This window comes from Carettochelys insculpta, chromosome 5 (genome assembly GCF_033958435.1).
Source record: "Carettochelys insculpta isolate YL-2023 chromosome 5, ASM3395843v1, whole genome shotgun sequence".
Classification (NCBI taxonomy): domain Eukaryota; kingdom Metazoa; phylum Chordata; order Testudines; family Carettochelyidae; genus Carettochelys; species Carettochelys insculpta.
The window spans coordinates 25,765,312-25,782,006 of record NC_134141.1 but is presented as its reverse complement, the minus strand read 5'-3'; the positions used below and the strand labels follow the sequence as shown (position 1 = coordinate 25,782,006).

Below are 16,695 nucleotides of genomic sequence, written 5' to 3'. Positions count from 1 at the left end.
GGGTGAACAACTGGCTGGATAACTGTACCCAAAGAGTAGTTATTAATGGTTTTCAATCCTGCTGGAAAAGTATAACTAGTGGGGTTCCGCAGGGGTCTGTTTTAGGACTGGTTCTGTTCAATATCTTCATTAACGATTTAGATATTGACATAGAAGGTACACTTATTAAGTTTGCAGATGATACCAAGCTGGGAGGGGTTGCAACTTCTTTGGAGGATAGGGTCATAATTCAAAAGGATCTGGATAAACTGGAGAAATGGGCTGAGGTAAACAGGATGAAGTTTAATAAGGACAAATGCAAAGTGCTCCACTTAGGAAGGAACAATCAGTGTCACACATACAGAATGGGAAAGGACTGCCTAGGAATGAGTACAGCAGAAAGGAATCTAGGGGCTATAGTGGACCACAAGCTACATGAGTTAACAATGTGATGCTGTTGCGAAAAAGGCAAACATGATTCTAGGATGCATTAACAGGTGTTTGTGAACAAGACATGAGAAGTCATTCTCCCACTCTACTCTGCGCTGGTTAGGCCTCAGCTGGAGTATTGTGTCCAGTTGTGGGCACCGCAGTTCAGGAAGGATGTGGAGAAATTGGAGAGGGTCCAGAGGAGAGCAACGAGAATGATCAAAGGTCTAGAGAACATGACCTATGAAGAAAGGCTGAAAGAATTGGGCTTGTTTAGTTTAGAAAAGAGAAGGTTGAGGGGGTACATGATAGCAGTTTTCCGGTATCTAAAAGGGTGTCATAAGGCAGTGATAGGGAACTTGTTCTTCCTTGCCTCTGAGGATAGAACAAGAGGCAATGGACTGAAATTGCAGCAGGGGAGGTTCAGGCTGGACATTAGGAAAAAGTTCCTAACTGTCAGGGTGATCAAACACTGGAACGAATTGCCAAGGGAGGTGGTAGAATCTCCATCACTGGAGATATTTAAGAAGAGGTTAGATGGTCTAGAAAGTGCTTGGTCCTGCCATGAGGGCAGGGGGCTGGACTCAATGGCCTCTCGAGGTCCCTTCCAGTCCTACTCTTCTATGATTCTCTTTTCATCAATTTACTGTACCAGAAGGAGCAAAGGAAGCAGCTACTGATTTGGGGTAGGAGTCCTGGCTGAGAGCATGTGGTAAGAGAAACTTTGCTTGAATCTGATATAGTTTTTAGGCACATGTGGAATTTTAATTTTTCTTTTGCTTGTTCGAGTTTTATGCTTCATTACTTAATCTCTATTGTCTGATCTGATTGTGGCATTTTAATCAGTGTCTGGGAAATTCCATTTGGGGTAACAAGATATGTGCATATCATTTTAATAATGAAATGACAGACTTTATGGAAGCCTGTGAGAGGGTTGAGCAGTACAGATCTTTGTTTCTGGGGGAAAACAAGGGTGGGTTGGAGGTCACCCTACAATATAACCAAGGTTGGGAAGGGCTCAGGTTTTCCTGACTGGCTGAAACGCATCCAGAGACTGGTCTGGGAATGACTTGCATGTTGGAGGCTGTTTGTAAGCTGTCCAAGTTGAAGGCCACAGCAAAAAAGCCTTGTAAAGAGCACGAGAGGTTAAAGGGGAGGGTGTGACATGCAAGGTACAATCCCAGCTAAAGAGCTGAGTATGTCTCAGCTTTCTGATAAGACCAGATGAATGTCACTTCTGTATGCTAACACACTCCAAAATTGCGCTAATTTGCCACAATATAGTGCAGCAATTAAATATAGAAGGTTCGCCTAAAAGGCAGTAAACCTACAAGCTCTTACAAAGCTTGCATTTTGCTATATTGGTGCTATGCAGTAAGAGTCCTTAAATCCAGAAAAACTGAAACTGATATAATTTTTCTGCTTATAACCCTGGCATACTGGTGGGCAACTTGTGGCTTATCAGAGTAAGCTGCTGACAGGCCATGAGACAATTTGTGTTGAAAATCCAAAGTCATGGTCCCCCACAGCTCCTACTGGCTGGGAACATGGCAGCCAGCACATCCCTGTGACAGCTTCCTGCAGTTCTCATTAGCCAGGAATGGCAAACCACAGCCCCTGAGAGCCAGGAGAGGTTATGCCTGGGGAGGCTCATAATAAATGAATTCTCTTGCAGCCTGTCAGCAGATTACACTGATGGACTGTGTGCAGGCCACAAATTGCCCACCAATGTGGTACAAGGAGCGTGCTCTTAAGGAAGACGAGACAGTATTTACATCTCTTGATCCCTCATGACCAAGCATGAGGATTCTATCAATGCTTTGCTGTTTCTGCATAGATAGTATCATGATCTTTCCCTTCAGAGGTTTCTATCAACTTGCTTAGGACCTCATTCTGCAACCCTTACAATAAACAGTGATGACTTAGAAAAATACTCCTACTGTAAAGTCAATGGAACTGACCCATAAAAAAGTTCTATAACCTCTATTCATACTGAACAGAAGGGGGTTTCTGTCACTTCTTGGTATGTTGAGGGTATGGAAATATTGGGATTTACTGAATCCATGTAAAACTTACAAGGGTAACTAAAGTTGCTGTTTTTCATTAATGTTTAATTCATGAAAAATATTTTCCAAATAAAGCCAAGTTAGTTTTTGTTTTCTCTCCCCTTCAAGTCTTCACGGGGAGCCAAATGTGGGAGTTCTTACGCAATTTATATTCAGGCAAAGCTCACATTTGAGATGAATGGGAGCTCTGCCTGAGATAAGGACTGGAGAATTTGGTGACAATGGCTTATTGGCCATGAAGTTTTCAATTTCCTGCCCATTTTGGGTTAATTTTATTCTTTTTCATATTAGCATTTTTCTTTACGCGCACAGGAGGAAATGGAGCCATGGCTAAGATCAGTTTGCATCAGAGCTTAGCTCTATGCTTTGATTAGCAGATATATGGGTATGGAGGTCATCAAAATGTGCACATTTCATTTACCAACAGGCATACAGAATGGTAATTTATATAGCAGTTACTATTCTAATGTACACTGAAAATATTTTTGAGTATTATTCAGTTTTATTCAAGATCTGGTTTATGCAGTTAGATATCTAGAGCGCAAATGTAGGATTCAAATGGCTACAATAGGATTCACATAGGTTGCTGCCTGTAAAAATCAGTGTCTGTGTCAAGAGAAAATGTCACTTGGCAGACTTTGGTTTCCAAGAGATTTGGAACAGGTAGGAAAGTAGCATGTGGTTAGCTTTAGTGATCCTGGAACAAAAATGCTGACAGCAGTGAAACTTAGACAATGTTTAGCACAAAGATTGGGGGCAAAAGAGGTGCTGGCATGGATCACTTGAGTCAGCATTTCAAAAGTCCTGCTGCACTGACAAGCTGGATATACCATAGTCTTTAAAGAGACTGCATCAGATATTACCTTGATGTTACCCTTGATTTTAATTCAGTTAGAACTAAGTAGCTAATCCAGAAGGGGTAGAGAATAGCAAAAGAATTTAAGCTGACTTCCCGTGAGTGAAGGGCACAAATGAAAATGGCACCATTTTCTAAAGCATGTTTACTTAATGAAATTAGAATTGACATAGACTGATACTGGCAGTAATAGCAGAGAAGTAGTTTCAGAAGGGCAAATTTTTTTATTTTTGGCAATATGCTAGGCATCGGCTTTCTCTCCATTTTAAATAGCATGCCTACAAATCTTGTACATGTTGAACCTTGCTAGTCCAGTACTCTCTATCTGGCAACATCTGTAATCAGGCATATTAGTTAGCTAGACAGCCACTTATCATGGGTAGGGCCAACTTTCACATGGTTCCATCAAGTTTGTATACAGCCACCAGTCCTGGTTCTCCATGTTCTGTGCCATTGTTTAGCTATAATTTACTCCTAAAATGTCTTCTAAGAGCCCAGTAAGCAGTAGAAATGTTGGTAGTGCCGCTGGCCAACATTGACCTCCTGTGATCTGGCAAAAATCTCTCCTTCAGGACCAGTTAGGTCCCGAGCATGCTGGACCAGAGGGTCTCAACCTGCACCATATTTTAAAAATAAAAAAAAGCAACCCATGAAAGTTTTTTTTTCCAATAAATCTCTGGTTTTAAAATAAACTTTGTTACAGTGGAGGCAAACAGACTTGTGTGTGTTCCTCTGTGTCTAGTGTTCTAATGTATTTGTGTGCCAAAGGTTTTTGTATTCATGAACTATGCTTTTTTTTGCAGTTCAACATTCCCAGTGCCACTAAATATGAGAATTTAGTGGACCCCCGCAGTTCCACATTCCAAGTAACAATAAAAATTGATTTTCCTCATTTTGTCATGTGATTTAGTTTTATCTTTTGGGCAACAATAAAATAAAAGCCCATATTGATTGGCACTTTCCGAGGATATGCTGGGGTGCTGATAGCTTCATCACTTCCATTTGAGCATGTGGAGGCACTTTTCTTGCACTTTGAAGCCAATCTGTTCCTCTCTAGTAAAAGAATACTGCAAAGCTTATTTGTTCAACTTGGCTCAAGCTTATTAAGACAACTTGTTCAGTTATTTTGCATGTTATCCCCAGAGAGCAAAGCAAGACCTGACCTGATTGCAATTAGGGCTACAATGTAAGATTTTTTTTTTTGTCCAAGCTTTCTCTGTTAACAATGGTAGTTGGAGGCCTTGATGCTTTCCATGGAAGACAGCCACCAAATGTGATCTAATTGAGGAAAGCAACAAGAGATGCAAGAGTTGTAGAATGGGATTTAAAAGGATGCTAGTGTTGAGTATATATGCCTTCTAGTTTCTGCAGTGATGATTTGCTTTAGAAATGTGCATATTGAATAAAAGACTCCCCACAGCTAAGTCTGAAGTCAATGGTTGGTCAGATAAATGTTTTCCTATGTGGTAGATCTCCATTTCCCTCTTGCATAACCCCCAGCCATGTTTTTCTGATCCATTTTGAAAAAGCAAATGTGTGCACTCGGTTTTATAAGTTAACCTATTTGTTTTGTGTAAAAACATTTCTGCTCTGATAGGCCTGACTGAATTTGCATACCTGGAGCTCGTGTGCTTCATTTGTTATCTCTGTAAAATCAGATTGTTCTTGTTCCTGGTAAAATGACATAAAATTGGCAGTACAGTGCCAAGAATACAGGCATCTTGTACCAAAATGTGAGTTGTCATTTTTGAGCTGCGTGACCAAAAAAGGACATGTTGCTATGTATTTCTCTTTATGATTACAGATAATTAAATAGGTTGGTCTCCCTGGACCAAAAAGGGCTCCCATACAAGTTGTTTGATATAATACATCCTAATCACAGTTGCTTGACTCTAGGGGGAAAGAAATGTCTCCTTTTTAATGGAGTTCCTCTGGATTCATAGTGGTGCAACTGAAATTAGAATCTTTTTTACATGCTTGCATGAATGGGGGAAGTGGAACTTGTCAAAGTCAGGGGTCAAAGTGACTGCTAGGACCAAGGAAGAAGACTGATTAAAAATCAAGTTGTAGTTCAAGTACAGGGGTCTACAACCTGGGGCTCCAGAGCTTTGTGGCTTCTTTATGGTGCCTAACACTATAATTGCACTGTGGTGGGTTTTTAAAAAAAAAATATATATATATATATACCCTCCTGATTATTTTTGATAAATAGTGAAGGTCCTGCAGTAAACATGTAGCACATTACACATCACTGTGTGCTCACTGTTCTTAAAGTAGGGTTTTACAAACAGTGGGGTTTGATGGTAAGGACCGTCTCGTATTCACGTGCATTGCCTCTCTTGAATTACGGTAAACCCTCAATTTAAGAGACTAAGGCAGGTGTGTCTGTTAATGCTGAAAGTCCGTCCAATCTGAATCTGTAGGACTGGTGACTCCTTCCAAAGCTCACTAGGGAGCTCTTTCGGCCTGGCGGGCCCAGCAGCTGCAGTGGCCCTAGCTGCAGCAGCTCTGGTGAATTGCTGGCATTTATTTGGCAGGGAGGCTGCCGGACAGCGTCCATTATTTCCAATGTCCATTAAATGGGGTCTGTTAAATTGAGAATTTACTGTTGAGGTTTTTTTTAACTGAATTAAAAGAAGGCTCTTCTTGCAATTTTGGTTGCTGACCCCTGTTCAAGTATAAAGCTTGTTGTGACCTGTTAAAGAGCTTATCACAGGACAAATATATTAGATGCCCAAATCCCATTGACTTTTCCCTGGGAGTAGGGCATTTTCTGACACCTTTTTCCTTTTCAGAAAATCAGCCCTTCAATGACTTTTTTCAATATCAGGTTTGCATATGTATAGTATACATATATACGTATATGTATAAATGCATCTGATAGGATAAAAATTATATATAAGCTCATCAGAGTATAACACAACAAATTAATTGCTCCCTCATGATAAAGGATATGTGGTTGCTGATGGGGCAACCTCTCCTGCTGAAAATGGCATTACATTAGGCCCTGCATTTTCACATAATTTATTTTTCACACCTTGTAAAGAAGGTGGTGTGATGGATAGCTTGTTGAAATTCGTATGTTGATTTTTTCCAAATCTGAGATACACTAATACCACTTTTAACCTTTCTGTAAACGTCCTTATCAAATCCATCACCTCCCCCACACCTTTTGTTTGGATTTTCTCAGTTGGTTAAATTATGCACAGAAATTAAATTGTGTAGTAATTTTTATATGTACACACAATACTTCATTATTAGGTGCTGGAAAGCTTTAAAATCATGGATTATAGTTTGCTGCTGGGGATCCATGTGTTGGACAGTATCACAAAAGAGAAGGATGGAGAGAGTTCCCAGAATGCAACTGATGCTAAACGTCCTGGGGGACAGAAAGTTCTCTATTCGACAGCCATGGAATCCATACAGGGTCCTGGGAAATCTGGGGAATCTGTCATCACAGAAGCTACAAATACGTGAGTCCCTAGAATCTATTAAAAAATTTGCCTGGGAATTTCTAAATTTTATTTCTGCCAACTGCATTCTAGGTTGCATTAAATCTAATCCTAGCTAGCTTCCCATCCAGGAGTGCACTACAGATGAGTGAATCTAAATGCTTTATAAAAAGTATTCAACACTTACATCACCAAGGTTTGCTGGCGACCAGGATATAAAAACATTGATTAGTTTACCTTAGCTAGGCATTATTATTTACAAGACACTCTAGATGTTCGATAAACCTTCTTTAAATAAATTACAGCAATTGCAGTTAGAATTCAAAACAATTTATCTGCCCTTAGTGAATTCATTTATGAAAGATACATAATGAAAGTCTTCAGACTGCCACATATCATTGGTGTAACTGTAACCAGTCATGCACTGTGAGCAAAAGCTATTACTGGTAGTGTTTATGTTGATATTTCTGTAGTGTAGGTCATCCTAAAGAAATGTACTCATTACATAAATAGGAAGTGCTTCAATGGCTGAGGAAGAAACATGACCGATACTTTTACAGCCTGTACAAAGAGTGCACTACAGTGTAGAACCTATGACTCCCCTCTTCCTTATCTGGAATTGCAGAAGAATTTTAGATGGGCAGTTTGCAATTATCAAGGCTGGAATTCAGCCAGGACACTGATGCTAAGACTCCTACACTTCAAACAGCGCCATGGGATTCTTAGATCACATCCAAAAGGCGATCCTTCTATCGCCTTGGTGTCTAGCACCTGTCACATGCGTTGAATTTTATGGTTGTGACAGACCATGGAAAAACAAATTGATAGAAAGGGATGAAGCAGTTTCCAAGGTTTCTCAAATTATTCTATCCTTCATACATCTCTAGTCCTAATAAGGGATTTAGTCAGCATTCTTACTCTATGTACTCACTCTTTGACTACAGTAGAGATTAAATTTCACATTGAAAAGGGTTTACTATTAGTCAACATGGGAGTTATGCAGGTAAGTACTGTTAATAATACAAAGCATGGGTTTAAACTTACAGAACATTGATGGAAGGATAATGCTGTTCAGTTCCCAGCTTTGGTGCTGGGTGACTTTGGATAAGTCACTTTATTCTCCCGGTCCTTCAGTTTCCTCATCTGAAAGTGAGGATAGTAACACTGACCTCCTTTGTGAAGAACATTGAAATCTGCTGATGAGAAGTGCTGTATAAGAGCTAGGCATTTCTAGTATTATTAATTTAGTTACATGAAGCTTTCAATATTTGAAGCATTACAGGTTGGACCTCCCTGATCCAACACTCTCAGAATCTGACAGGTCCTGAGCAAGGGTGTTTGCTGGACTAGAGAAGTTCCCTACCACCAGTTCCTCCCAGCCTGCTGCCACCTCTGCTTCCACCCTTTGTGTTTCCCCTTTACCACTGGCCCAGCTGGGCTTCTGGCCCTGGCCTGAGCTGTCGTCATACCCTACCTCTTCCCACCCCCAGCTCCTCCCCAGGTGCCACCCTCTCTCTTCCCATCCTGTTCCAGCCCCAATCTTGCCCCTCACCAGTGTCTCCTGCATGTGTGGAACAGCTGATCACAGCAAGTGGGAGGTGCTGGGAGTGAAGTGGAGGAAATGATTGGTGGTTGGAGGCAAGGGAGGAGCTGGCTGCTGGTGGATGTTAAGCACCTGCTAATTTTTTTCCCATATGTCCTCCAGAACCTATGGTTAGGGCAATGCAGCATCTACGCAATGTCCACCACAACATTGACAAAAAACAGGCAGCTAAAGACCAGTTGTCCTCCAAAGCTGGTCCAGCCGGACCCCACTCCTGGCTGGAAATGTTGGCTGTTTTATGAATTTCATGACTCAGGAGTGGAGCAGAGGAAAGTGAGAAGCCAGGACAGCTGGCCTCTGCTGAGGAGGCGGGAAGCCTTGGGTAGCTTGCATTCAGCCACCCTTGATGTTGCTGGCATTTTTTTTTTTTAAATAAGTGCAGTTCATCTTCTAATTAGTGACATTAAAAAGCTCTAAAATATAATATCTAATAAAATAATTTTTGTTGTCGTTAGAATGGGAGGCATTCCAGCTAAAAGCCATAAAGGAGAAAAGCTGCTTCTATTTATGGGTATTATTGATATCCTACAGTCTTACAGGTAAGTGGCAGTTTGGAATGAAAATATTTTGCTACATTTAAAGCCATTATCTTAATAAAGTATTCTGAGAATTGTGCAAGATGAGAGAATCAGTGTTGCTCTGATTTAATTGCTTAGGTTAATGAAGAAGCTAGAACATTCCTGGAAAGCACTTGTTTATGATGGGGTAAGTTGCCTTTTACATTATCAGCATTTTTCATAATGGAATTCTGATTCTTGTTTTGAACGGAGAAGAAACTTATGTTTATAGTCCACCCATCACTGTGGTATATGAGCAATTAAATGTGACTTTTTCCAGTACACTGTCCTTAGTGAATTTAATTGTGTAATTTTTGACACACGTTTTTGCTGTTTATTTTTAATGAAAGTTGAAAACAAAAACATGTGCAGAAGTGACCCAATCATCCTAACACTGTTACACCAAACTCTCCTCACAGGACAGCTAACACAGCAATGGAGTAATCCCATCTCAAACGTTAATTCAGCAGTTAATAATTTTAAAATTAGGGGTTTTTTTACTTAACTGTTCAGATTGTGCCCTGACTCTGAAACAACATTTGTCCAGATTCAAAAGAGGTCATGCAGGGTTGAACTTGGCTCAAGGGTATTCAGTGCTGAAATGGGCCCTTAGGTGCTCTGCTATTGTGCCCATCATGAATTGATTGAAGGATTGTGACAAAAAATTTGGTTATCTTTTAGGGCACTCATAGTTGAAGATGGTTGAGATTTTGACCCAATAAAGGAAATGGCACATTCTTAAAACATGGGCAAGACTTTTTTAAAATATGAATAGAATAAATTATAAAGGGGAATTTCAAGGTATTTTCAATATGTAAAATTAGATTTGGTGTTTTTATCAGGATTACAATGAAATAAAATGGATATCAAAGGGTTGTAGTAATTATACAGGTGAATTCTGGGTCTCCTCGCATGAATTCCCAAACAGGGCATGTGGTGTCTTGGATATTTCATTTTGAATTGTATTTGAAGAGTGTAACTTTAAGGCCTTTTCTGTCTTTTTTTTTTTTTTTTTTTTTTTTAAAGGACACTGTTTCAGTCCACAGACCAAGTTTTTATGCAGACAGGTTTCTGAAGTTCATGAGTTCGAGGGTTTTCAAAAAAGTTCAAGGTAAGGTGTTGTCATTGTAAGCTCACTGAATAATGTCATACTCCATATAAGTTGAGAATGAAACACTCCTATAGAATGGCACCTGTCATTTAGGGAATCTCATGACACTTTACAAACACTAGAACTCAAGCCTGCTTTCACTAAAGCCAATAGAAACTTTTTTCCGGTGTATTTGGAATTAGGACCATTATTCATCATCATTTATTTTTGAATGATGTCAAGGGCATTTGGAGCTAATAGGTAACTCACAATGCATCCTGCAGCCCTTATGCACTTGCAGCTGCATTGACTTGAATGTGTCTAGCTCACAAAAATGAAGGATTGTGTCCTAAATAGGACAAGTTTGTTAAGGATGGCGCTTCTCCCATTCCTTTTCCGCTTTAGCGGGACAAAAATGGGTTCAAGAATCTGTAAAACTGAAGTTGCCCAAATTATAAAATTCTCTCCTCTGTAATTAAAATCCCATTTCAACCACTTTTTCTTCACTTTGCCTTAATCTATCTTATTTCGAGATTAATGGGTATGTCATGAGAAGCTAGCTGGGCAGAAATGAGACGGCACTATCAAAAAAGATTACAAAAATACTTCGCTAAGAATACAAAGATCTGTGTAACCAGACTGGGCCACCAGTACTACAGGCAGCAATGAAATGCTCTACTGAAGTATATTTAAAATGTTGCTAGTAGGTTTATTAACCACACTTATCACCCTCATTCCTACCCACTGAAATGGCAATGAGCTCTCAGACTTAAAAGAGCAGGAGAATCTATAACATTCAAAAGTACAAGATGTGAGAGCCCATTCCTTTCTTACCACACAAGAAATGAAACTATGAAAACCCAGAAAGTTTGAGTAGAACAAATAACATTCCAGTAATTGGGTGTGGAAAGCTGGGATTGCAGTTAAATTTTTTTTTGTTTTTGAGAAGTAACTTTCAGACATTTTGTTTTTTGATTCCAAATTGTGCTGCATAAAGAGAAGAGCAAATGAATGTTGCCCTAGGCCTACTGGCTTGCCAAGTAGAGTACAACGGGTCTTTTATCAAAGTCTGGGCATGCTTACCAAAAGAAACAAAAGAATTTGCAAATGTCCCAGAGGAAGAACATGATTTTTCTTCCCTGCCATTCCTCAAGATGTGACAGGCACTGTCTAGCCCTGTGGGCGCTTTGCTTTCAGTTACCCTCCTATTTCTGCCAGTAACTGTCCATAGATCAGACTACTCAAGGTAACATTCTCTTTCCTGGGATTGAGTTATTTGAGCCTTTATGAAGTAGCCTAACCCTTATGTCTTAAAATTTGGTAAATGGTCACAGGCTTCACTTTTCTACAATATTAATGGAATCCAGGCACAAGCTGTAATTTGCCTACCTCTGCATTGCAGTATGTGCAAGAAGAGTCCTGAAAACCTCCATTTTTCATACATTTATGTAAAACTCTCAACATATGCTAAAAATAAACCCAGAAAAATTTCATTATTAAACCCTCAAAATAGAAACCCTAAATGTACTGCTTGTTTGATTCTTGCACTTTAATTAGATCAGACAGTGAAATTAAGCTAGCTCTTTTTTCACATTTTTGTTTTCACCAGTGTAATGCACAGGGCTTTTGTTTATTAAAAAATCTTAATTTCATGAAAACATTTCTTGGGTGGGTTTTTTAATGTGCACGTGATCAAAATCTAAATTTTGGGCTAGAGCTGCAATATAGTACAGTAGGATCTCAACATTCGCAAGGGTTCCATGTTGAGAACCCTCACGAATGTTGAATTTTGCAAATACAGTACTGTATGGCAGCTGCTCCCACCTGGAGCCCAGCTCAAGGCTCCTATCCAGAGGAAGTGGGGGCTTTCAGTGCTCTGTGCCCTGGGGAAGTGGCTGTTGGTGAATACTTGAATTCGCAAACCTAAGGTTCGCGAATGGTGAGACCCTACTGTACTTGAATTTTCCTTAACGCATTTTTGAAGTGAATAACTTTAAAGTGCAACAGAGTGCAACCATGCCCATCTGTTACATTTTTATGAATGAATAAATAATTTTGTTTGCCATCTCGTAAATATCATTAGCATTACAAATGTCCACATGTAATCCATGCTAATAAGAAAGTTATTAAAGTGTCTTTATAGAAGGTTTGACAATATATGCCTGAAAAAGACTGGACTTGCTCGTAGGGGCTGGGATCACATCTACCTAGTGCTTACACATTCTCACAATGGGGCCCACTTCTGACCAGAGCAAGTAGTTGCTACTATAATGTAAGTAAACATTAGGAATACATAAAACAGAGAACGAATAATTACATGGTTCAAGCACAGGAACAGGAGTCAATGTTCTATGCTTTACTGAGTCACCAGCATATTGTATGACCATAAGCAAGTCACTTAGTCTTTTAATAACTTGTTGCAGTGTGGGGGCAGGGAAGGACATATGTCCTCAGTGCCCAAGTAGGGTGACCATATTTCCCTTTGCCAAATACAGGATACCTTGTGAAGTTGGTCAGACTCAGCAAGTTCAATCAGACCTATTCAGTACAAACATTCAAAATAACACTGCTTACTGAGAACCCATTACAGACATACTATATTGTTACAATTAATGGGTGTGTGTGTATGTATATACTTACAATTAAGTGGTTAAGTTTGTTTGTCTTGTCCTCATTTGATGGAAAGAGCCCTTCCATTGTTGTAGGATGCAGCTGTGCTCTGGTAACACAACTGCACTACCTTAATTCTGCTGCTGCAACTGCTATCATGTAGACATACTCTGTCAGCATAGTTATGCAGCACAGCCACAGCCACATGAAGAATTTCCGTTTATGCTAAGCCATACAGTCAAGACCAACTCCAGCTGTAAATTGTTTTGCTAAAACTGTTAGTCTTTGATATAACCTCACTTGAAACCCATTGAGAATATAGGAGGAAGGTCAACTTTGACAGAACTAAGTGGCCCTACTGAGAGACACCTCTTTCTACATATGACTGCTAGTTGTGAATTCAAGCTGTATTCCTAATGCACCAAACATCTGCAAGCTACAAACACATTTGGATCCAACTTGTGCAAAGGTTGTACAAACCAATGCCACTGCATGAATTCAACTCCAGCTCCCAACAAGCCTGATTCTATAAGCTGAATGTTTCTCATGCTGCTACGATTTACCTCTCTCAATTCCCTAATCAAATCCCTGCCCCATTATATTACTGTTGAATCATCCTCAGCTCTTACCAACACGCGTGCGTACGCACACATGCACAGAGTCCCCAGTGCTTCCTCCAATAACTTGATCTTTTGCAACACAAATGGCTAACTTGTCACGATTTGCTGGTAGCTACTGCTGCTCTGCAATCTACCAGTAGTTTCTAGATAGATGTTGAAAATAAATACATTTTATAGAAAAGTAAGTTAAAGTTTTTAAAAAATTACAGTGTCATGAGCAACACACAAATCAGAACTCCTAAAAATAAATTGCAGAGCAGGGTAATCAGAAGTCAATTGATATTGATAAATAAGCTTTTCTCTTTAATCTGACTCTGAGTTTCAGCTTTCAGATTACATGATGAAGCGCTATCTGCTCTGGATTTACTGAGTGCTTTGAAATATTATAATGTTATGTCTCGTTTTGTCAGGACTCCTGAAAATGAAATTTGTTCTCAGATCCCAGTGAAGAGTTTTGCCCTCTTCCTCCATCCCACCCCCAATCCTGTGGTGGGGGAGAAAAAACCCTTCACTTAGAATATATATGGGTCATCATGTCTGTAACCATTTGTTGAGGATGTAAACTGGAGGAGTGTGAGGATCATGACTATGGGCAGTGTGGGCATGAGACAGGCACTAGAAATGCAGCCTGGTGGAGAAGGTGGCTTGCTGTGTAGGCGACAGCACCTAGTAATGGGGTTGCTGCCCCACTCCAAAGGTCACTCTGGCTGCTCCACATCACAAGGGGCTGGGAACTGGCTGCCATCCCGTAGGGGAGCTTCCTGCCTCTGGGGTGGTTGCCCTGGAGGGGCTGCTGCACTGTGTGGTGGGGAAGAGTGGCTTGCTGGCCGTGACTGCCAAGCAAGTGCAGCTCCATGGGCAAGCCCCATCCCACAGGGTGCTGGGAATGGGGCTGCTGTCCCACAGGGGAGCTCCCTGGTTGTAGGGGCAGTTGCCCTGTAGAAGTGGGTGGGGTTCACGACTGCCCCATGCTACCAGCTGCCTATGCCACTGAGCTCTGGGAAAGGGAATGCCGCCCTTCATGAGAGCTCCCTGGCTCTAGTGGTGGTTGCCCTATGGGGGAGCAAGAGCATTCCCAGGCTGTGGGAGGTGGCTGCAGCTCCCAACTGCCCCATGCCATGAGGCACTGGGCACGGGGGATGCTGCACCCAAATGGGGTCCTCCCCTGCTGCCTCAAGCCACTGGGAGCGGGGAACAGGGCTACAGCCCCACAGGTGTGGCTTCTGGCTTCTCCCCACACAGCAGGAAGCTGGGAACAGGGCTGCAGCCCTGCCTTTTGGCTAGGGGTGGGATGTAGCCCTTCCTGGCTGGAGGGGCAGCTGCCTGGGGCACCAGGTCCCCTTAAAATCTTAAAAAGGACTGTGGGGGGAACCCCCCACCCAAACATACCCTGCCTTACCTATGACATGTCCCCTGCTGGCTCCCTCTCCTGTTGCTGCCTGCACACCTGGCCAGTCAGTACATGCTACATGTGCTCTCCGGCCAGCACCTGGTACCTGTGGCTGTGCTGACCTCGGGGAAGGGCAGCTCAGCAGGGGGCATGAATATGGGGCAGTTAGCCCTTTTGTTAATATAAGTAGGGATGGCTTCCTGATGCCTGACATAGAGGACTGTCCCAGCCAAAGCAGGGACAGATGGTCGCTGTATGCACAGGGGTCTTGCAGATTCTTGTTTCATTAGAATGAGCTGCAGAAATGCAAAGTAATAGGTTGGTTTTATGTTCTAATATGTTTAAAAGAATGCTATGATAGCAAAGTGAAGCACTCATGTCAAGACATGCTGAGGTGGTGGGTGTGTTGCCTTATCTCTGCATTCTTGTGCATATATGTTATAGTATATGATCATGTAGTTGAAGATTATATTTGTCTGAGGCCTCTGCTTGACAAGGGGGCAGTGTCTGGCAAATGGGATTAGCTAGGGATCAGTCTTCCTGTTTTCTAGTAGTATTCTTGTCTTTGCTCATTTTTGGAGCTGTTGAGACATTTAAGGAGCCAACATGGGCCATGTTTTCAAAGGGATTATACCATACCTGTGCTTTCTGATGCAGTGTTAATTTACTATCTTTTGAGTATTAGAGCAAACTGATCAAAATTAAAGGACACTTCTGAAGATTTGGGTCTGGAAGATTTTTTTATGCTATTCTTAAGCATGGCAAAGCTGACAATATCAGATGCCTTTTGCAAATTCTTTGAGTTAAATAAGCTGTTCACTTGCAATTGTCTTTTCAGGGAGATTTATGTTTACATAATATTAAAGCCATTTTGGTTATAAGGAATTACAGACGAGAATTGGATAGTCACTGGTTTGTTATGAGAGATTATCTGGTAAAATTTTATTCTAGCGACCTATGTTCTTACTGGCTCTTCCCATCAAAACTTCAGTTCAGATTTTGTTTTCATTAGACATTCCAGCAGTGGAAGTCAATATTTTTCATATTGTACTGGCAGTCGTTCATCTACATTTGATCTTAAGACAATAGTATTCCTCTCCAGCTGACCAGAATTCAAAAATTATGCTTGGAAAGCTCAAACTGTGGATGAAAATCTAACTGAACTGATGAAATTGTGACCTTTATCCTATATTAATGGGAGTACCTAAAGGCTCAAATCAGGGCTGTTTGCAAGGCTTTGGGAAAATGCACAATTAAAAGCCCTTCTGCTGATGAAGGGATCTAGACAGAGAATAATACAATACATGGGGAAAATGTAAGCTAAGCTATGAGGTAATATAACCTAAAATACAGAGGAATGATAAAGGAGAATCTTTGAGTGATAATGGCTAAAAGTGGCAATGGTTAATGGTAAATCTTTGGACACCCCCCCCCTTCTGATAAGGCGCTGTCATGGAACAGTACTGCTTCCTTTCCCTGTGGCTACAGTGTGATTATGTGTGGAATTTTCATTTGTTTGTTTTTCAGTTACTAGTTGGGCTGCTCTCAGACTTTGCTCTGTTCTTAGTGTTCCTGTTCTTATTCCCTGGAAGACTATACAGTAAATTTTCATATCCGAAAGCCCTGGGACTGGGAGGTTGCCAGATATTCAAATATTCTGGATAATAGATATACCTAGCAATGCATAACACTAAAGGAAAACAAGATAAGATATTAGGAAACAAAAATGTGTGCAGAGTACTTTATCAACAGTGGTATTGTACGCACTAAACTTATAATGTATTTGCTTGTATTTGTATTTACTTTCACTATACTGTACTTATGGAAAAAGTAACTAAAATGAAAAATGGTTAAAATGCCAATTATTTGGCAGTTCTGGAGCTCCTGAGGATTGGCAGTTGTGGGGAAGGGTGCTGTGGTCTGGGTGGTGCTAAGGACTGACTGCCCTTAGGCCCTGCTCCTTCTGGGCGTGTGGAGCCCCCACCCCACAAACTCACACTTTGTTCCAGGGCCTACGGTGCCTGTCGTCCCTGATGTTCCAGT

The 16,695-nt window shown here is 41.0% G+C and overlaps 1 protein-coding gene across 4 annotated transcripts in view; it reads left to right on the top strand.

Annotated features, from left to right (window-relative positions):
• The window catches only part of PIP5K1B (phosphatidylinositol-4-phosphate 5-kinase type 1 beta), a 153,678-nt gene that overhangs the window by 109,998 nt on the left and 26,985 nt on the right, over window positions 1-16,695 (top strand). For all 4 annotated transcript variants that reach the window (XR_012645641.1, XR_012645640.1, XM_074994811.1 and 1 more), the window contains exons 8-11: window positions 6,592-6,803; window positions 8,841-8,924; window positions 9,042-9,090; window positions 9,969-10,053. Coding sequence is in view for 2 of the 4 variants with exons in the window: in XM_074994811.1 (XP_074850912.1) it covers window positions 6,592-6,803; window positions 8,841-8,924; window positions 9,042-9,090; window positions 9,969-10,053 (430 nt within the window). In the remaining 2 variants the exon portion in view is untranslated. The remainder of the gene's footprint in view (window positions 1-6,591; window positions 6,804-8,840; window positions 8,925-9,041; window positions 9,091-9,968; window positions 10,054-16,695) is intronic.